Source organism: Oncorhynchus tshawytscha, linkage group LG06, assembly GCF_018296145.1.
Source record: "Oncorhynchus tshawytscha isolate Ot180627B linkage group LG06, Otsh_v2.0, whole genome shotgun sequence".
Lineage (NCBI taxonomy): Eukaryota > Metazoa > Chordata > Actinopteri > Salmoniformes > Salmonidae > Oncorhynchus > Oncorhynchus tshawytscha.
This window is the reverse complement of record NC_056434.1, coordinates 19,308,573-19,332,030: the sequence shown is the minus strand read 5'-3', so window position 1 is coordinate 19,332,030 and position 23,458 is coordinate 19,308,573. Positions and strand designations below refer to the sequence as shown.

General features: G+C 42.7%; 1 protein-coding gene across 1 annotated transcript in view; it reads left to right on the top strand.

The window, feature by feature from the left end:
- LOC112252212 (neurturin) overlaps nucleotides 1–23,458 on the top strand; it is a 42,102-nt gene that overhangs the window by 13,298 nt on the left and 5,346 nt on the right. The window contains exon 2 of the mRNA XM_024423250.2: nucleotides 18,278–18,539. Within this exon, the coding sequence (XP_024279018.1) occupies nucleotides 18,299–18,539 (241 nt within the window). The 5' untranslated portion in view covers nucleotides 18,278–18,298. The remainder of the gene's footprint in view (nucleotides 1–18,277; nucleotides 18,540–23,458) is intronic.

Sequence of the window (23,458 nt, the reverse complement as noted above, 5' to 3'; positions counted from 1 at the left end):
CATGGATTCAAATCCTGCAGCGCACGCAAGGTCCCCCTGCTCAAGCCAGCGCATGTCCAGGCCCGTCTGAAGTTTGCCAATGACCATCTGGATGATCCAGAGGAGGAATGGCAGAAGGTCATGTGGTCTGATGAGACAAAAATAGAGCTTTTTGGTCTAAACTCCACTCGCCATGTTTGGAGGAAGAAAGATGAGTACAACCCCAAGAACACCATCCCAACCGTGAAGCATGGAGGTGGAAACATCATTCTTTGGGGATGCTTTTCTGCAAAGGGGACAGGACGACTGCACAGTATGTATGTATCGCGAGATCTTGGCCAACAACCTCCTTCCCTCAGTAAGAGCATTGAAGATGGGTCGTGGCTGGGTCTTCCAGCATGACAACGACCCGAAACACACAGCCAGGGCAACTAAGGAGTGGCTCCGTAAGAAGCATCTCAAGGTCCTGGAGTGGCCTAGCCAGTCTCCAGACCTGAACCCAATAGAAAATCTTTGGAGGGAGCTGAAAGTCCGTATTGCCCAGCGACAGCCCCGAAACCTGAAGGATCTGGAGAAGGTCTGTATGGAGGAGTGGGCCAAAATCCCTGCTGCAGTATGTGCAAACCTGGTCAAGAACTACAGGAAACGTATGATCTCTGTAATTGCAAACAAAGGTTTCCGTACCAAATATTAAGTTCTGCTTTTCTGATGTATCAAATAATTATGTCATACAATAAAATGCAAATTAATTGCTTAAAAATCATACAATGTGATTTTCTGGATTTTTGTTTTAGATTCTGTCTCTCACAGTTGAAGTGTACCTATGATTAAAAAAATTACAGACCTCTACATGCTTTGTAAGTAGGGAACCTGCAAAATCAGCAGTGTTATCAAATACTTGTTCTCCCCACTGTGTACCTCAATACTCCAGTATCCCTGCACATTGTAAATTTGGTTCTGGCACTGACCCTGTATCTAGCTTCCTCTCTTATTTCTTATTAGTCATGTTTTTTATTGAATTCTTATTTTGTAATTAGTTATACTTTTTGATATTGAATACTGCACTGCTGGGTAGGGCTTGCAAGTTAAGCATTTCACTGTACTTTTGCATGTGAAAAATAAACTTGAACATGAGTCACCCTACAAGACAAAGTTGACTTCTGGGATGAGGAATACCATCCTTGGGAGCCTACTGGTATTTCCCCTGACCTGCACCAAATATAATGGGAGCTGTGGTCAACGCCCTCCATCTAGTCCTCTTTCAAAATGCCTCAAATCTCTAATATTGACAAAGTACATTTACCCCTCTCTCTGGCTGAGACATCATGTGGTGAATGAATTGCATTAATAGTAGGCTACATAATGGAAACCAGTTATCCTTACCTATATCAAAGCTATGATGTGGTTAACAGATTACCCCCCCACTTCCATCCCCACACCTCCAGGTGGTGATTCCCTCCAGCCACGCTGGGTAAATTGCAGCCCACGTGATGGAAATAAACTGGGAGGTATTAGCAGTTGTAATCCAGGCCTGATCTTGGGAGCCATGCTCCGCTCTATATGCTGCTCCCCTGTTGCCCTGCCATTAGGCCTTGAAGACAACTGACCGTACAATAACATGAACTATTAAGAATTCAGCCCAAGCCTTCTCCTCTTCTTGGGAAGAGAAAATGTAGGTACCGAATCACTTTTCCTGCTGTGATGTTCTCGGTGTAGTGTGTCGAGTTTGAGTCTTTTTGGCTTGAGTTTCGCTGAGTAACAGAGGTGACCTCGCTCACCTTTGATCTAAATGATCGTGCTTCTGTAGAGGCGTGCAGCCATTCACATTACTGTAGCAATTGAACCTTGTGTGTCAAGTGATTGACTGCATCTGGGGTCCCCTTATGCATGCTTCTCCACCTCCTCCAAACATTTAACCCTGAAAGGACCAAAGCTTGTGGACATCACTGTACATGTACATTTGATTATCTTGTTGCACTTGGAATCTTCCTACTCTTTAGAGGTTTTCTTATGATATTGCAATTGATCCATGGAATAGACCCTAGTAGCCAGCCCAAACATTGTGCACCATTCACAGTGATACACCTCAACATAATTAATCCCAATTTGTAAAGCACTAAACAGCAGATTGTGTGACAAAAGCTCAATGCTTATGTGGTTTATCTCTACCAAGAGCAAGGCATGTGCACATCGATGTCCTAGAATTCAAATATGGGGTAATCCTTATTCTGAATAGTTTTTTTGTGTGAGACCTACTTTTGCTTTCATGTCATTGAATTGCAATACTTGAATTTACTGTATGTCAGGGGCTTGCACTGCACATGAGCAGATCATTGTAGAGTTGAGTTGATGATGTAAGGTTGCATGTATGGACAACTCCCATAGTGATTTACTTCCCCTTCGTACACTTGTTTATTAGTTACTGAAAGACCCCACTTCATCACGTCTCCATGTATTTTTACTCAAGTGATTACAGCACGTAAATTACACAAACGGACACTATATGAGACAGACAGATGGGCTGAATTAGTCTCTATTGTTGTTGAGGCCTGTGAATGTCTATAGAGGAAGAGTGGCCTTGGAACATTGTGGATCTGTACCAAATGTGAATCACCTACTTGACTATAGGAGTAAGAACAATTTGGTTTATTTTAGTTTGTTTGGAATTATTCTATAAATACTCATAAAGTTGATTGATTTTGTTTCCTTTGGGTTGGGAATAGAAATGTATAAAGCCTGACATTTAAAGTTACAGCTTATTTTCCAAAACTTCCTTTGTGAATTGAATTGTCTCCTTGTGAGGGGACAGGGTGTAGTGTCCTTGGATACGTGGTCTATGAATAATAACCCTAGTTGTTTTCCTGTCTCACTGTAGTCTGCTCATTTGATATACAAAAGGTCGCCATGAGAAAATAATGCCTTCTCCTTGATATCAGTGGAGTAGTTGATGAAGAACTCAGCTTAAAAAATACATTATAGAAGAATGCACTTTAAAAATGAAATACGAGTGGCTCGACGAGCTGTTTCTCTCTCTTTCTCACACACACACACACACACACACACACACACACACACACACACACACACACACACACACACACACACACACACACACACACACACACACACACACACACACACACACACACACACTTTTTCTTGAGAGGATGGTCAGGGGGCCAGAACATAACTACAAATAATTTGTAGACTGCAAATTTACCTCAAGAAGACTAAACATATCATATTTGAATAAAACATCATTTCAAACTTTGCTTACATTTGTATAAGATCACAATATCTCTCTATTGTGGAAATACTTTGGAACAGATTTCCAAAATTAAAATCACTTGGAGCTGAGGCTGCACTACTTTTGTGACAAAAAAATGTACCCCGCACTGCAGACGGCTATATCGATCCACTAATACATGCAATTTCTCATTAAGCAGCATTAGGCAACCGCCTATAGTGGCAGACTGAAAAGGGTAGCATTTTCTGAGAAACTGACCAAGGCTTACCTCCAACAACATAAAAATTCACATAATTCTGTGCCAAAACAATGACAATTTCTCTCAACCAGTGGCATATGAGATTTTTAGGTGAGTGCTGATGCCGCCCTGTGATAAGCAGTGCCTACTTTATCAAAGGCGGGCACAAAATATTTAGCTTGTCCATTCCCAGTGCATCTCTCCAGGGTACTGTTGGAGAGCTCCATCGCTGCCTCACTCCACCAACTTTCCGTCAAAATAATTATCTAACATAAATAATGTAGCAGATGTATGTTGCCTTTTTTCTGTAGCCTACAGGCTGGAGATAAAATGTATAACAATGTAATGAGACAGACACTTTTTACATCATGCAGGTTTCTCCCATCAAATAGCCTCACCTAAATGGTGCCCAATCAAAATGAATGTGCTGACATCTTAACAGTAACATATCCTTAAAACAGGAGAAGTCAAAGTAAAATGGACAATATGGAATGGATGATGTCTGGACAACTGCTGTCCATAGTTTCACCCCGTGGGTTAAATCTAAACAAATACATGTATTTAACCCTTATTTTACCATGATCAGTGGGTTCAAGTTTGTATCCATACATTTTTGAGGAGCTGATCATTGTGAAAAAATAAAATACTTGTGCATTTCCCGACATGTAAACACATTGCAAATAGGCTCAGGATAACTCCAAAACTCTGACTCTCTGAGGTCATTTAAGATCCCATGGCACTTATTGTAAGAGTAGGGGTGTTAAGCCAGGACACCGGGGTTAAATTCCCAATCTGGCCCTCCAAACCATCATGGTCACCTAATAATCCCTAGTTTACAATTGGCTCATTCACCCCCTCCTCTCCCCTGTAATTCCCCAGGTCGTTGCTGCGAATGAGAACGTGTTCTCAGTCAACTTACCTGGTAAAATAATGGATAAATAAATACAAATTTCAACGTCCACGGACATAGATTTTTGGTTATGTCCGGACCAAATCTGAACCAATAACAGGTGTCTATGTTTGGTTCAGATTGATTTATTTTGGGGCCAGGAGTAGTAAAGGCCCAGTGCACTAATTTTGTGAGAAGAAAATTTCCTGATCTGCAGACGGCTATATCGGTCCGCTAATACGGGAGTTGTAAAAGCCCAGTGGACTACTTTTGTAAAAAACTTGAATAAAATAAATACAAATAATTTGCCCTGCTCTGAAGCACCTCACTCACATTGCTCTCTTAGATATCTAAATTCTTATTAGCCAATGCCCGTCACGTGATCGGGTTCTCAAAGGCATGCAAGCTCCGAAGTAGGCTACTAGTGTAGACAGACAGACACATCTGGGATGCAATGGCGCATGTCTTTCTTATAGAATTGAGGCGCATATTGAAGATGTTAGAACTGACCACATTTACTTTTCATCAGCTATATTACAAAGGTTTACCTATTCTATTGGTCAGTATAAGGGCAAAAGGCAAGACCCAAATGCAGACACAGGAGGCAGGTGGTAGAGCTCCAATATTTATTATAAAGGGAGTAGGCAAAGGCAGGTCGGGGACAGGCGAGAGTTCATAAATCAGGTCAAACAGTACCAGACGATAGGCAGTCTCACGGTCAGGCCAGGCAGGGGTCAGAAACCAGATCCGAGTTCAAAACACTACAAGGGGATAGGCAGGCTGGTAGTCAGAACAGGTAGTGGTCAGGCAGGCGGGTTCGGAGTCAGGATAGGCAAGGGTCAAAATCAGGAGGACTAGAAACAAACAGAGACTGGGGAAAAAGGAGCAAGAAAAACCACTGGTTGACTTGGCAAACAAGATGAACTGGCACAGAGAGACAGGAAACACAGGAATATATACACCTGGGATAATAAGCGACACCTGAAGGGGGTTGAGACAATCACAAGGACAGGTGAACCAGATCAGGGTGTGACAGTCAGCTTGTCTTTCTGTGCAATAAATACATTTTCCCAAACAGACTCTGGGACAGTTGTGGGAGGATGGATCACAAATTATTACAACCACTCTACACCAAAACATTTTTTTAAAGCAATGAGGCTGATGCAACAGATAAGAACATTTAGCTTAACATGTTGATAAACTATTAGGCTATTTATTCACATTACAAGTGCATCAATGCTATATGCTATAAGCGCGAATGTTCCAAAATGCAATTAGCAGGAAAACACTTCTCCAAAGCTCACTGCATGGGTTGTTAATATGACTAGGATGGTGTCTTTGGCTACTAGACAACAAAATAATGTTGAGAACATGAGAAAATTAGCTTACTGATTTCAATGGCATATGAGGAAGTGTTTATAAAATAATCCCCTTAAAATGCTTATGGTCAGAACATGGTAAGACATTACGTTTATGGGTAAATAGTTTCAAAACATTCAATGCCTCCGCTCAGATTGCAAGGTGGGTGATGTTGTCTACCCACACCAGAAGCGATCAGGACATGCAGATTGAAATATCAAAACAAACTCTGAACCAACTATATTCATTTGGGGACAGTTCAAAAAGCATTACACTTTTATGGAAATTTATCTAGCTAGTTGCTGTTGCTAGCTAATTTGTCCTGGGATATAAACATTGGGTTGTTATTTTACCTGAAATGCACATGTTTCTCTACTCTGACAATTAATACACAGATAAAAGGGTAAATGTTTGTTTTCTAGTAATGTCTCCTGCTTCAGGCTTCTTCCTCTTCTTTGGACTTTATTTGGCAGTTGGCAACCAACTTTACGGTCCATTACCACTACCGACTGTACTGGAGTGTGGAGCTCAGTTCAACTTTCAATCATCGATGTGGGTATATGCTCCTAAAAACCAATGAGGAATTGGCACATGGGTATATGCCCGTAAAAACCAATGAGGAGATCGGAGAGGCAGGACTTGCAACGTGTTGAGCGTCACAAATAGAACCAAGTTCTATTTTAACACCTGGCTATGCAGATGCTCGTAATGTGTGTACATTTATTTTGCGACGCACACATGCTGACCAAACCGCATGGGTGCGCCATTGCGCACAAGTTGATTTTGTTCACCCACACCAGACACGATCAGGAGACACGACATGCAGGTTGAAATATCAAAACAAACTCTGAACCAATTATATTAATTTGGGGACTGGTCAAAAATAATTAAACATTTATGACAATTAGCTAGCTAGCTTGCTGTTGCTAGCTAATTTGTCCTGGTATATAAACTTTGGGTTGTTATTTTACCTGAAATGCACAAGGTCCTCTACAATTAATCCACAGATAAAACGGTCAACAGAATTCCTTTCTCATCGTCTCTCCTCCTCCTTTCAGGCTTCTTTTTCTTCTTTGGACTTTATATGGCAGTTGGCAACGACAAAGATGAACTGAGTGTGGACCTCAGTTAATTTTCCAATCACCCACGTAGGTATATGCTCCTAAAAACAAATTAGGAGTTGGCACATGGGTATATGCTCCTAAAAAAACAATGGAGATGGGAGAAGCAGGACTTGCAGTGCGTTGAGTGCCACAAATAGAACCAACTTCTATTTTAGCGCCTGGACATGCAGAACCTCGTTGGCGCGCGCAATGATTAACTAACATGTATGTGTATATTTACTTTGCAACGCTCACGCACGCGACGTGAGCAATGTTGTCAGCATGTCAGGCTAAAGCCCAAATCAAACAAAATGGGGTGTAACGTATGTGAACGACCGTGTACATGCTGGATTTAGAATGCATGGTAGTGAATGACATAAAACAGACGGGCTGCAAGCTTCAATGCAGTAAAAAGCATCAGGCACTTCAAATTACAAGAAGACCCATTCAGTGTCTCAGATTTAGGCAAGTACACCATTGGCTCTCTTCCTAACTACTAGCACCACACAGAATAGCCGACACCACTGCACTTATGCTGCACAAAAGCTGATGTGATTCAGTATCTGGATTTATACCCTTTCTCCCACTGAGACCTGTAGGTCATGCCCAATATGGAGGTTATGACTCTATTGTGCCGTTATAACAGAGGATATGACTAGTTTAGCCCGGGTACCAGTCTTTTTAGCTAACATTCCACTCCTGGCCACTCCTTGCTAATGCCAAAGTCAAGGCAATGGCAAATTGACATTTGTCAATGACAAGGAGTGGCAAGTGGAATGTTAGCTAAAGAGACTGGTACTCTGGCTATGATGTCTAGCTAGCTTTACCACACCATTTCCTGTGTGTCAGTGCTGTACAGAGACACAAAACCATGAGCAACTTCAAAAGAAAGCTGAGGCTATAATGTAATGTAATAACAAAATAATACCATCGCAATGAATCACGTTTCTGCTGGAAATTGACATGCCTACTGCTCAAATAGGGAGATCAGACCATGGCATTGTGAATATAGTAGGCCTACAATATAATAGTGTGGTATGGATGAAAATGAATAGGAACACGTTATGTTGTTTGAATGCCTGTTTTCTATGAGCGCACACCTTTCCCTATGTGCCAGTTACAATGCATGCAGCATTGCCAAGTGCTTTACATATTAGTGAGTAATCCTTTAGAGCGTGCTGTGTAAGTCCTCAGGAGATGATCTATGGGACTGTTAGTATCTGACTACCAAAAAAACACTCCAAAACAGGATGCTTCTATTTACAAGACAGTAAACTATTAAATCAAATCAAATGTTATTTGTCACATAAACATGGTTAGCAGATGTTAATGTGAGTGTAGCGAAATGCTTGTGCTTCTAGTTCTGGCCATGCAGTAATATCTAACAAGTAATCTAACCTAACAATTTCACAACAACTACCTTATACACACAAGTGTAAAGGAATGAATAAGAATATGTACATAAAAATATGAGCGAGTGATGGCCGAATTTCTTCAGCCTCCTGAGGTCTAAGACGCGCTGTTGCGTCTTCTTCACCACGCTGTCTATGTGGGTGGACCATTTCAGTTTGTCTGCCGAGGAACTTAACTTTCCACCCTCTCCACTACTGGCCCGTCGATGTGGATAGGGAGATGCTCCCTCTGCTGTTTCCTGAAGTCCACGATCATCTCCTTTGTTTTGTTGACATTGAGTGTGAGGTTATTTTCCTGACACCACACTCCGAGTGCCCTCACCTCCTCCCTGTAGGCCGTCTCGTCGTTGTTGGTAATCAAGCCTACCACTGTAGTGTCATCTGCAAACTTGATGATTGAGTTGGAGGCGTGCATGGCCACGCAGTCATGGGTGAACAGGGAGTACAGGAGAGGGCTGAGAAGGGACCCGTGTGGGGCCCCAGTGTTGAGGATCAGCGGGGTGGAGATGTTGTTACCTACCCTCTCCACCTGGGGGCGGCCCGTCAGGAAGTCCAGCGGCCAGTTGCACAGGGCAGGGTCGAGACCGGGTCTCGAGCTTTAATGACGAGTTTGGAGGGTACTATGGTGTTAAATGCTGAGCTGTAGTCAATGAACAGCATTCTTACATACAGTGCCTTGCGAAAATATTCGCCCCCCCTTGAACTTTGCGACCTTTTGCCACATTTCAGGCTTCAAACATAAAGATATAAAACTGTATTTTTTTGTGAAGAATCAACAACAAGTGGGACACAATCATGAAGTGGAACGACATTTATTGGATATTTCAAACTTTTTTAACAAATCAAAAACGGAAAAATTGGGCGTGCAAATTATTCAGCCCCCTTAAGTTAATAGTTTGTAGCGCCACCTTTTGCTGCGATTACAGCTGTAAGTCGCTTGGGGTATGTCTCTATCAGTTTTGCACATCGAGAGACTGAATTTTTTTCCCATTCCTCCTTGCAAAACAGCTCGAGCTGAGTGAGGTTGGATGGAGAGCATTTGTGAACAGCAGTTTTCAGTTCTTTCCACAGATTCTCGATTGGATTCAGGTCTGGACTTTGACTTGGCCATTCTAACACCTGGATATGTTTATTTTTGAACCATTCCATTGTAGATTTTGCTTTATGTTTTGGATCATTGTCTTGTTGGAAGACAAATCTCCGTCCCAGTCTCAGGTCTTTTGCAGACTCCATCAGGTTTTCTTCCAGAATGGTCCTGTATTTGGCTCCATCCATCTTCCCATCAATTTTAACCATCTTCCCTGTCCCTGCTGAAGAAAAGCAGGCCCAAACCATGATGCTGCCACCACCATGTTTGACAGTGGGGATGGTGTGTTCAGGGTGATGAGCTGTGTTGCTTTTACGCCAAACATAACATTTTGCATTGTTGCCAAAAAGTTCAATTTTGGTTTCATCTGACCAGAGCACCTTCTTCCACATGTTTGGTGTGTCTCCCAGGTGGCTTGTGGCAAACTTTAAACAACACTTTTTATGGATATCTTTAAGAAATGGCTTTCTTCTTGCCACTCTTCCATAAAGGCCAGATTTGTGCAATATACGACTGATTGTTGTCCTATGGACAGAGTCTCCCACCTCAGCTGTAGATCTCTGCAGTTCATCCAGAGTGATCATGGGCCTCTTGGCTGCATCTCTGATCAGTCTTCTCCTTGTATAAGCTGAAAGTTTAGACGGACGGCCAGGTCTTGGTAGATTTGCAGTGGTCTGATACTCCTTCCATTTCAATATTATCGCTTGCACAGTGCTCCTTGGGATGTTTAAAGCTTGGGAAATCTTTTTGTATCCAAATCCGGCTTTAACCTTCTTCACAGCAGTATCTCGGACCTGCCTGGTGTGTTCCTTGTTCTTCATGATGCTCTCTGCGCTTTTAACGGACCTCTGAGACTATCACAGTGCAGGTGCATTTATACGGAGACTTGATTACACACAGGTGGATTGTATTTATCATCATTAGTCATTTAGGTCAACATTGGATCATTCAGAGATCCTCACTGAACTTCTGGAGAGAGTTTGCTGCACTGAGAGTAAAGGGGCTGAATAATTTTGCACACCCAATTTTTCAGCTTTTGATTTGTTAAAAAAGTTTGAAATATCCAATAAATGTTGTTCCACTTCATGATCGTGTCCCACTTGTTGTTGATTCTTCACAAAAAAATACAGTTTTATATCTTTATGTTTGAAGCCTGAAATGTGGCAAAAGGTCGCAAAGTTCAAGGGGGCCGAATACTTTCGCAAGGCACTGTAGGTATTCCTCTTGTCCAGATGGGTTAGGGCAGTGTGCAGTGTGATTGCGTCGTCTGTGAACCTATTGGGGCGGTAAGAAAATTGGAGTGGGTCTAGGGTGTCAGGTACGGTGGAAGGGATATGGTCCTTGACTAGTCTCTCAAAGCACTTCATGATGACGGAAGTGAGTGCTATGGGGCGGTAGTCATTTAACTCAGTTACCTTAGCTTTCTTGGGAACAGGAACAATGGTGGCCCTCTTGAAGCATGTGGCAACAGCAGACTGGGATAGGGATTAATTTAATACTTCAGTAAACACACCAGCCAGCTGGTCAGCGCATGCTCTGAGGACGCAGCTGGGGATGCCGTCTGGGCCTGCAGCCTTGCAAGGGTTAACACGTTTAAATGTTTTACTCACGTTGGCTGCAGTGAAGGAGAGCTCGCAGGTTTTGGTAGCGGGCCGTGTCAGTGGCCTGTATTGTCCTCAAAGCGAGCAAAGAAGTTGTTTAGTTTGTCTGGGAGCAAGACGTCGTGGCCCGCGACGGGGCTGGTTTTTCTTTTGTAGTCCGGGATTGACTGTAGACCCTACTAAATACCTCTCGTGTCTGAGCCGTTGAATTGCGACTCTACTTTGTCTCTATACTGACGCTTAGTTTATTTGATTGTGTAACGGGGTGCGTAATTGGTGGCAGAGAAGTCAGGTGCAGGAGAGCAGAACTGGGTAATAACCAGAGATTTATTAAGCAAAACCAAGGCATCCAGAACAACAAGATAAATAGGCACAAAATAACCCGTTGTGCGCTCACGGCGAACATGCACAGCATTACAATAAACAGTCTCACACAAAGACATGGGGGGAACAGAGGGTTAAATACACAACAAGTAAATAAGGGAATTGAAACCAGGTGTGTGGAAAAACAAGACAAAACAAATGGAAAATTAAAAGTGGCTCGACGATGGCTAGAAGACCAGCGACACCGAGCGCTGCCCAAACAAGGAGAGGACCCGATTTCGGAGGAAGTCATGACAGATTGCCTTGCGGAGGGAATAGCTACACTGTTTGTATTCGGTCATGTTTCCGTTCACCTTACCCTGATTAAAAGCAGTGGTTCGCGCTTTCAGTTTTGGGTGAATGCTGCCATCAATCCACGGTTTCTGGTTGGGGAATGTTTTAATAGTGACATTAGTGACTATTAGTGACTTTTCAAAGACGTTTGTCGATGCCAGTCGATAGTGTCTCTGAGTAAAAGGCAAACAACCGGTGAGTATTGCCAGAAACTGTAAAGCAGATCTTTTCACTTCCAACCATGTTTTCCCTCCTAGTCGGCCAATCTACAGAGAGGGACAGAAACACAGGCTCTGATGAAGGCCCTACAGAGGCCAACACACTCACCCCCAGTCTGGCAAAGCACTTTGACAGAGCTGATCTGGATATGTCCTCAGCCACTGTCAGTTTACCATTTCCTGATCTGGAGAAATGTTTTGCACCCCACCATCTTCCCCGCCCCGCACAAACAAAAACAGATTTCAAACATAGGAGGGATCTGAATCAACTGATACTGTTAATGGTAAAGTGTGGGAATGAACGTGGAAAGTAAAATGTGGTACAATAACATACATGTATTTGCATGGGAAAACAATTACAAACACCGGTGCGTGAGCAGACAAACATAAAGTAGTGAAAAGGTCAAGGGTCTTTGGTGTCTGGAACAGGATTGTTCTGCTTAGCTTCACGTCTACTGTCCACAAGAGGAGGCTGGTGGGAAGAACTATAGGAAGACGGGCTCATTGTAATGGCTGGAATGGAATAAATGGAACGGTACCAAACACATAAAAAATATGGAAAACGCATGTTTGACTCAATTCCATTTATTCTATTCCAGTCATTACAATGAACCCATCCTTTTACAGCTCCTCCCACCAGCCTCCTCTGCTGTCCACACTGACAATTAGATAGAGTCCAAATCCAGGTATGAAAATTAGTGCTGAGATTCATGGCCATGTGATTAGCAGTAGGCCTATGGTGAAATATCTGCCTTGCTGAACAGTAGTGGTGTTTTCAAATGCTTTCTGTTGTGCACATATTGGCTTATGCTATTTGGCTAAAGCCGAACAGGTTATAATTCAAGACAGACACATCACAGTATGGTGGCATGCAACACAACACCAAACACTTAAAGGCCCAATGCAGCCGTTTTTATCTCAATATCAAATCATTAATTGGTAACAATTAAGTATGTTACTGTGATTGTTTTCAATTAATGCTGCAATATGTAACTTTTTGGGCAACATGACCAAATTCGCATAGAAATGTGAGTTATAGATATGTAATTCTCAATGAAAATAAGTCTCAGAAGTGGTAATCTGAAAACAAGACTCCCTAAATTTTATCAGCATATCGATTGCGCAACCAGGGGTGGAAAGACCTTGGATCATTGTTACTCTAACTTCCGCAACGCATATAAGGCCCTGCCCCGCCCCCCTTTCGGAAAAGCTGACCACGACTCCATTTTGTTGATCCCTGCCTACAGACAGAAACTAAAACAAGAAGCTCCCACGCTGAGGTCTGTCCAACACTGGTCCGACCAAGCTGACTCCACACTCCAAGACTGCTTCCATCACGTGGACTGGGAGATGTTTCGTATTGCGTCAGACAACAACATTGACGAATACGCTGATACGGTGTGCGAGTTCATTAGAACGTGCGTTGAAGATGTCGTTCCCATAGCAACGATTAAAACATTCCCTAACCAGAAACCGTGGATTGATGGCAGCATTCGTGTGAAACTGAAGGCACGAACCACTGCTTTTAATCAGGGCAAGGTGTCTGGTAACATGACTGAATACAAACAGTGCAGCTATTCCCTCCGCAAGGCTATCAAACAAGCTAAGCGCCAGTACAGAGACAAAGTAGAATCTCAATTCAACGGCTCAGACACAAGAGGTATGTGGCAGGGTCTACAGTCAATCACGGACTACAGGAAGAAACCCAGCCCAGTCACGGACCAGGATGTCTTGCTCCCAGGCAGACTAAATAACTTTTTGCCCGCTTTGAGGACAATACAGTGCCACTGACACGGCCTGCAACGGAAACATGCGGTCTCTCCTTCACTGCAGCCGAAGTGAGTAAGACATTTAAACGTGTTAACCCTCGCAAGGCTGCAGGCCCAGACGGCATCCCCAGCCGCGCCCTCAGAGCATGCGCAGACCAGCTGGCCGGTGTGTTTACGGACATATTCAATCAATCCCTATACCAGTCTGCTGTTCCCACATGCTTCAAGAGGGCCACCATTGTTCCTGTTCCCAAGAAAGCTAAGGTAACTGAGCTAAACGACTACCGTCCCGTAGCACTCACATCCGTCATCATGAAGTGCTTTGAGAGACTAGTCAAGGACCATATCACCTCCACCCTACCTGACACCCTTGACCCACTCCAATTTGCTTACCGCCCAAATAGGTCCACAGACGATGCAATCTCAACCACACTGCACACTGCCCTAACCCATCTGGACAAGAGGAATACCTATGTGAGAATGCTGTTCATCGACTACAGCTCGGCATTCAACACCATAGTACCCTCCAAGCTCGTCATCAAGCTCGAGACCCTGGGTCTCGACCCCGCCCTGTGCAACTGGGTACTGGACTTCCTGACGGGCCGCCCCCAGGTGGTGAGGGTAGGCAACAACATCTCCTCCCCGCTGATCCTCAACACTGGGGCCCCACAAGGGTGCGTTCTGAGCCCTCTCCTGTACTCCCTGTTCACCCACGACTGCGTGGCCATGCACGCCTCCAACTCAATCATCAAGTTTGCGGACGACACAACAGTGGTAGGCTTGATTACCAACAACGACGAGACGGCCTACAGGGAGGAGGTGAGGGCCCTCGGAGTGTGGTGTCAGGAAAATAACCTCACACTCAACGTCAACAAAACTAAGGAGATGATTGTGGACTTCAGGAAACAGCAGAGGGAACACCCCCATCCACATCGATGGAACAGTAGTGGAGAGGGTAGCAAGTTTTAAGTTCCTCGGCATACACATCACAGACAAACTGAATTGGTCCACTCACACAGACAGCATCGTGAGGAAGGCGCAGCAGCGCCTCTTCAACCTCAGGAGGCTGAAGAAATTCGGCTTGTCACCAAAAGCACTCACAAACTTCTACAGATGCACAATCGAGAGCAGCCTGGCGGGCTGTATCACCGCCTGGTATGGCAACTGCACCGCCCTCAACCGTAAGGCTCTCCAGAGGGTAGTGAGGTCTGCACAACGCATCACCAGGGGCAAACTACCTGCCCTCCAGGACACCTACACCACCCGATGCTACAGGAAGGCCATAAAGATCATCAAGGACATCAACCACCCGAGCCACTGCCTGTTCACCCCGCTGCCATCCAGAAGGCGAGGTCAGTACAGGTGCATCAAAGCTGGGACCGAGAGACTGAAAAACAGCTTCTATCTCAAGGCCATCAGACTGTTAAACAGCCACCACTAACATTGAGTGGCTACTGCCAACACACTGTCAATGACACTGACTCTACTCCAGCCACTTTAATCATGGGAATTGATGGGAAATGATGTAAATGTATCGCTAGCCACTTTAAACAATGCTACCTTATATAATGTTACTTACCCTACATTGTTCATCTCATATGCATACGTTGATACTGTACTCTATATCATCGACTGCATCCTTATGTAATACATGTATCACTAGCCACTTTAACTATGCCACTTGGTTTACATACTTATCTCATATGTATATACTGTACTCGATATCATCTACTGTATCTTGCCTATGCTGCTCTGTACCATCACTCATTCATATATCCTTATGTACATATTCTTTATCCCCTTACACTGTGTATGACAGTAGTTTTTTTTGGAATTGTTAGTTAGATTACTTGCTCGTTATTACTGCATTGTCGGAACTAGAAGCACAAGCATTTCGCTACACTCGCATTAACCATCTGCTAACCATGTGTATGTGACAAATAAAATTTGATTTGATTTGATTTGGTAGATCTGTTCTATGTGCGTTAATTCTATGTGTCCCGTTTTTAAGTTTCATTTTTGCGTATTTTACTTTTGGTTCTGTACACTAGCTACAAACTTCTGAAAATGCAATCGTTTTGATTATTGAAAAGATATTTCATAGAGGTTAGATGGTACAATGACTCTACACCAGGGGTGTCAAATTCATTCCATGGGCCTAGTGTCTGCTGGTTTTTGTTTTTTCCTCTCACTTAAGACCTAGACAACGAGGTGAGGGGAGTTCCTTACTAATCAGTGACCTTAATTCATTAATCAAGAACAAGCAAGGAGCGAAAACCACTCGACGCTCGACCCTCCGTGGAATGAGTTTGACATGTGCTCTACACCAATGGAGGCTGCTGAGGGGAGGATGGAATGTAATAATGTCTGGAATGGAGTGTAAAGGCTGAAATGGAGTGAATGGAATGGTATGAAACATATGAAAGCCACACGTTTGATACCATTCCATCCACTCCATTCCAGTCATTACTATGAGCCATCCTTCTTTCAGCATCCTCTACATTGCTTGTTTTGTGACATAAACTGAAATAAGGAAAACTATTCAAATTTTAGGTTTGGAATTCTCGTCCCGTCTATTAACAGTGATGTCACCAGGCGGGCCAAAAGTCCAACCCGCCCGAAACAGGCAGACATTTCTAGAGGTCTTTTCAAACCGACCATACACTGAAAGGGCATTATCATATTTTTTTTTACAATTTCTCAGTATTATTCCAGCATCATAGTGTAGAAATATACTGTCACCTCTTCACTGTTGACGTTGAGACTGGTATTTTGCGGGTACTATTTAAGCTCTCAGTTGAGGACATGTGAGGCATCTGTTTCTCAAACTAGACACTCTAATGTACTTGTCCTCTTGCTCAGTTGTGCACCGGAACCTCCCACTCCTCTTTCTACTCTGGTTAGAGCCAGTTTGCGCTGTTCTGTGAAGGGAGTAGTACAGTGTTGTATGAGATTTTCAGTTTCTTGGCAATGTCTCGCATGGAATAGCCTTAATCTCTCAGAACAGGAATAGACTGACGAGTTTCAGAAGAAAGATCTTTGTTCCTGGTTTTGAGCCTGTAATCGAACCCACAAATGCTGACGCTCTAGATACTCAACTAGTCTAATGAAGGCCAGTTTTATTGCTTCATTAATCAGCACAACTGTTTTCAGCTGTGCTAACATCATTGCAAAATGGTTTTCTCATGATCAGTCAGTCTTTTAAAATGATCAACTTGGATTAGCTAACACATCGTTCCATTGGATCACAGGAGTGAAGGATGCTGATAATGGTCCTCTGTACGCCTATGTAGATTTTCCATAAGAAATCAGCCTTTTCCAGCTACAATAGTAATTTACAATATTAACAATGTCTACACTGTATTTCGGATAATTTTGATGTTATTTTAATAGACAAAAATGTTGATTTTCTTTCAGAAACAAGAACATTTTCTAAGTGACCCCAAACTTTTGAACGGTAGTGTTTATAAAACACAGGGAAATCATGTTTTTGACTGCACTGGGCCTTTAAAAGAGACTTCAGAAACAATATCGCAGAACATAATAAGTACTATGGTGAGAGTCCACAGTAGGCTGCTGAGGGGAGAACTGCTCATAACAATGGAGCAAATGGAATGGCATCAAATAACTGGAAACCATGTGTTTTTACACCATTCTGCTCCAGTCATTACTACGAGCCTGTTATCCTCACCTCCTGTGGGTGAGACAATATTGATTACACACAGAAGCATCACTGAGAGATCCCACAACAATGGGAGCCTAAATCAAGCTGTGAAGCCGATAAAACACTATTGGGTAGATAAGTAATAAAACAGAGTCTCTTGCTGCATAGTTCATTTTAAACCATTACTATGTAGTCAATCCCTCAAGCAAAGCAAACTAGAAGATTGTGGAAAATTATTATCGCTCAGATCTTTTAAGGAACAATTTCAAGATAGTTTCAAGATGACAGATTTTAGGTGTTTCTTGTGACTCTCAACACTGCGCGATGAGTATCTTCTGTAAACTAAAGCATGGCAGGCTTACGTGAGAACCACTGTAAATTCAAAGCTGTCTCTTCAAACACAGACATACCTGACAAGTCTCTGTACTGCAAATGGGAGATTGATCTCGTTCCAGTTGTAATCTTGTGGTGGAATGAGAGACCTCTGATGGCTACCATGCTAGTAATTGACTTTTCATCTGGGGCTTGACACTATGCCAGAGGAGAATCCCATCCATGCTCACAATAAGGGCAAGCTCTGTGAGGGAGTTTACACAAGCTGTACGCTGACTGCTATTCTCTGCTCACTTTTGATATACTGAAACACAAAAACAATAAATAAATGCGTTCAGAGACTTCATGCATGGGTTGCCGGAATTGAGTAACACAGGTGTGTTGACATAGAGTATCTGGGCAAATCCACACTTAGCACATCTGACAATCCACCCCTGTGAAACAGTCATTGCAGAATGGCCTGAGCAGAGGGACAAAGTATTTTGTTGATGGTAATAAGACTTGTGATAACATTTTGAGAATGAGATCTGTTGAAATGGAGGCGCCTGTGCCAACGAGGCCATTCCCACTGTACATGTGTGATACTATGGAACTAAGCAGCTGTATTTGCCATTTAGTGCATGAAGTATTTGTCCCGTCACTCCTGTGCTTTCATCATTGTGGGTGTTCCAGTAAAAACAGTCCCCCCTAACCTCTTCCCTTGTGTTTCCTTGTCTTTCAGAGTGTCAATGCTCATTCTAAGATGAAGTTATGGAAGTGTGCCACCATCGCCTTGACTCTTTGTGGCACAGCACTGTCCTTCTTCCTCACTAGAATCATGGTTCCCACACCGCCGCATCACTTCCTCTCCTGGGACTGGTCTTCGCCGCGGACATCAGACTCCGCCTCCGCCTCCATCTCCTCCTCCAACTCTTCTTCCTCCCTGATCGGACCTCATCGCAAAGCGCGGTCGACAGATGGCATCAGCAACATTTTGACAGAATGTAAGCAAAACCATAATCTTCAGTCACCAACCATTCTGGTCCAGATGTTCTGATTGGTTTAGATGTTCTGATTGACCCTTGCTAAAGCTCTGATGTGATTGCATATTTCAATGGTCACTAAAGAAAACGTTATGGTGGAGAGCGGTCAAGGGAATGTACACTTTTTATGTGTTAAAATGTGTCTACAGTAAATTAGAACATTATCAACCAGTCTTTGTTTGGGGGCCATTATTAGTTTACCTGTACAGATAAAGCTAATTAACTACATAATCTCCATGACCATGGACCACAGAAGGTATTTGCACTGGTGACAGACAATGCTGCCGAACATGAAGGCTGCTTGGTCTAAAGTGGAGGAGTCCTACCCTCACATCACACCCATTGGCTCCGCAAGGACATAATGGCACTGAAAACAATGGATACACTCTACAAGAGAGCCATGGAAATGGTTAGGTATGTAAAGGGTCATCAAGTTATAGCTGCAATCTACCTCACCCAGCAAAGTGAGAAGAATAAGAGCACCACATTGAAGCTTCCCAGCAACACCCGTTGGGGTGGTGTTGTCATCAAGTTTGACAGTCTCCTGGAGGGGAAGGAGTCTCTCCAAGAAATGGCCATATCACAGTCTGCCAATATGAACAGCCCCCATCAAGAGGATCCTCCTGGATTATGTATTTTGGGAGAGAGTGGTAAGCAGCCTGAAACTCCTGAAACCTATAGCAGTAGCCGTTGCACGATTGAGGGAGTCAATGCCATCCTGTCTGATGTTCAGTCTCTGCTTGCAGATGTAAGAGAAGAAATCAGTACTGCCCTGCCCACTTCACTGTTGCTCCAAGCAGAGGAAACTACAGTTCTGAAATACATCAAAAAGCGTGAAGACTTCGACCTGAAACCCATACCCTTTCCCCTGTTGCCTCCATCCTCCAAATCACACCAACATAAACCACCTCAGAGCGCAACTGGTCCTTGTTAGAGAACACACACACCAAAGCACGCAACAAGCTGACCAATACAAGGGTTGAAAAACGAGTGGCCGTCAGGGCAAATGTGAGTCTTTTTGAACCTGACAACGAGCCATCATCAACAAGGTTGGAAAGTGACAATGAAGTTGAGGCTTCGGAGTCTGATGTTCAAGAGGTGGACAATGAGAAGGTCCAGGGAGAAGACATGGAAGCCTGAGAGGAAGACAACCAAATCTTTAGTTTCTGGAATATCATTTTACAGACGCATGTTGAAAACGGTTTTGGGAGATGCGATGGGTCATTGGGATCACTCAATATTCCCTTTCTTTTGTTGTTCAATGAAATCATCCCATGTGTCACGCCCTGACCTTAGAGACAATTTATTTCTCTATTTGGTTAGGTCAGGGTTTGATATGGGTGGGCATTCTATGTTTTCTATTTCTTTGTTTTTGGCCAAGTGTGGTTCCCAATCAGAGGCAGCTGTCTATCTTTGTCTCTGATTGGGAATCATACTTAGGCAGCCTTTTTTCCCACCTAATGCTGTGTGTGTTTGTGTGTGCCACGGTTGCGTCACATTTGGTTTCTGTTTAAGTGTGTTTTTTGTGAAAGTTTAACTTGATTAAAAGATGTGGAATTACATGCACGCTGCGCCTTGGCTCGTCTATGACAGGGGGTTTGAAGACAGTGAATGTGCCACCATGTGAAGAGTCAACTCATTTAATTAAAGTTCAAATTTTTAAAAAGTTTTTTTTATTTCTATTGGAAGGATTTAATCATTTGCAATTATATCTACGTATGATAAGGTTAAAGGTGTATGTTTCTGTCTCTACGATATGGTAAATACAGTTGAAGTTGGAAGTTTACATACACTTAGGTTGGAGTAATTAAAAATCATTTTTCGACTACTCCACAAATTTCTTGTTAAGGCTAACAAACTTTAGTTTTGGCAAGTCGGTTAGGACATCTTCTTTGGGCATGACACAAGTCATTTTTCCAACAGTTGTTTACAGACAGATTATTTCACTTATAATTCACTGTATCACAATTCCAGTGGATCAGAAGTTTACATACACATACAAGTTGACTGTGCCTTTAAACAGCTTTGAACATTCGAGAAAATGATGCCATGGCTTTAGAAGCTTCTGATAGGCTAATTGCCAACATTTGAGTCAATTGGAGGTGTACCTGTGGATGTATTTCAAGGCCTACCTTCAACCTCAGTGCCTCTTTGCTTGACATAATTGGAAAATCAAAAGAAATCATCCAAAACATCAGAAAAAAACTGTAGCCCTCCACAAGTCTGGTTCATCCTTAGGAGAAATTTCCAAACACCTGAAGGTACCATGTTCATCTGTACAAACAATAGTACGCAAGTATAAACACCATGGGACCATGCCACCGTCATACCACTCAGGAAGGAGAGGCGTTCTATCTCCTAGAGATTAACGTATTTGGTGCGAAATGTGCAAATCAATCCCAGAACAACAGCAAAGGACCTTGTGAAGATGCTGGAGGAAACAGGTACAAAAGTATCTATATCCACAGTAAAACTAGTCCTATATCGACATAACCTGAAAGGCCGTTCAGCAAGGAAGAAGGCACTGCTCAAAAACCGCCATAAAAAAGCCAGACTACAGTTTGCAACTGCACATGGGACAAAGTTTGTACTTTTTGGAGAAATTTCCTCTGGTCTGGTGAAACAAAAATAGAACTGTTTGGCTCTAATGACCATCGTTATGTTTGGAGGAAAAAGGGGGATGCTTGCAAGTAGAAGAACACCATCCCAACCGTGAAACATGGGGGTAGCGGCATCATGTTGTGGGGGTGCTTTGCTGCAGGAGGGACTGGTACACTTCACAAAATAAATGGCATCATGAGGAAGGGAAATTATGTGGAAATATTGAAGCAACATCTCAATTCCATATGGATAATGACCCGAAGCATACTTCCAAAGTTGTGACAAAAAATTGCTTAAGGACAACAAATTCAAGGTATTGGAGTGGCCATCACAAAGCCGTGACCTCAATTTGTGGGCAGAACTGAAAAGCATGTGCGAGCACGGAGGCCTACAAACCTGACTCGGTTACACCAGCTCTATCAGGAGGAATGGGCCAGAATTCACCCAACTTATTGTGGGAAGCTTGTAGAAGGCTACCTTAGACGTTTGACCCAAGTTAAACAATTGAAAGGCAATGCTACCAAATACTAATTGAGTGTTTGTAAACTTCTGACCCACTGGGAATGTGATGAAATAAAAGCTGAAATAAATCATTCTCTCTACTATTATTCTAACATTTCACATTTTTAAAATAAAGTGGTGATCCTAACTGACCTAAGAGAGGGAAAAACTGAGTTTAAATGTATTTGGATAAGGTGTATGTAAACTTCCGACTTCAACTGTATATCCAATGCAAAAATTCACATATATTCCCGTTAATTCCCACAGAAAGTTTCCACCTCTGAATATTCCCCAAAATGTGCAACCCCAGTTGCTACCATGCTGTGTTGTCATGTGTTGCTGCCATGCTATGTTGTTGTCTTAGGTCTCTCTTGTCATGATATGTGTTTTGTCTTATATTTTTATTTATTTGTATTTCTAATCCCATCCCCCGTTCCTGAAGGCTTTTTACCTTTTGGTAGGCCGTCATTGTAAATATGAATTTGTTCTTAACCGACATGCCTAGTTAAATAAATTCAAAATAAATAAGAGCCACCTGGCCTTGTGTTAAGACACTGTCCTTACACACTGTCCCTTTGGCTTTGGACTGCGCATTACTGAGGGTTCTTGTTATCTCTCATCCGCTGATGGGCATTCTATTTTCAAACTACCACAAAGTAGGTTGCAAACAGAGCTTGACTGAGGGGAATTTCTCCAAAGTCATTTTTACTAGACCGAAATGTCTATCTGGTGTCCTTTTTCTGGCCCGGACTCAGAGTATGACTCTCAGACCATTATTCAGATCATCCAATAGAGATTTTCTAGGCGAGGTCAAGAGTAAGATCTGCTAGCCTAATCACCTAGCCTAATCACATAATCTTTCATGCTACTGCCAGGCCATGGAGAGATCTTCACACAATACAAACAACTGAATCGCAAACCATTTTGGAAAAAATCACTTTGGGAAGGGCTTTTTCAGTTTAATTTGTGAATGCAAAGAACAACGAAGTGTTGTTGCTTCAAGACCACCATTGATTACAGTATCAGTCAGTGCAGCAAGCGAAAGCAGGGCTATTACAGTGTCTGAGTTGGTAGGGTTTAGTGTTTAACAAGCTCCCTGGTGTTTCAAAAGCCTTTTAAGTAAAGGTTGTGTCCTGGAGGGGATAGAATGAACTGTTAATTACAGCTCTATCTATCTTTAGAACAGACCCTAAGGGGCATAGTAGAACAGAATTGTCAGACAGATGAGCATAATTTTTTATTACCTTGTGAAGTAAATACCTGAAAACGTAATTAAAGGGGTAACCTGCGATTGATTCATCAATTTTTAGACTTTTAAATTAATTATATATACCCATTGATTCTTGAAGAATATAACTTATAAATGCCTCATCAACTTAGTTCAACTGTCGTATCGCATCAACCCCAAATATACAAATATTTTACTCCATTGTTTGTAAAAACAAAAGAAAGATTTTTAAACAAACACTGTATAGCCTCAAAACATGGTTAAATCTAATCTTGATCTCATGGGTGGTCAGTCCTTCCATCCATAGTTATGTCTATGAATTTGAGAATGGTTACATTTCTCCTGCCCAATCCCTCAGCTCTTAACCAAAATAGAGGAGAGGTGACTGTTTTTTGTTTAAACTGTAGATGCTCCTTTAATTGATATGCATATGCCTTTGTTTGCATAAACCTTGAGTATGACAATGTGAATGGAATCCCTTTCAATTAATAAAAAGGTGTTATTTGTCTATACCGTTGATGCTGTCAACGCATAAACATGATGTGATCTC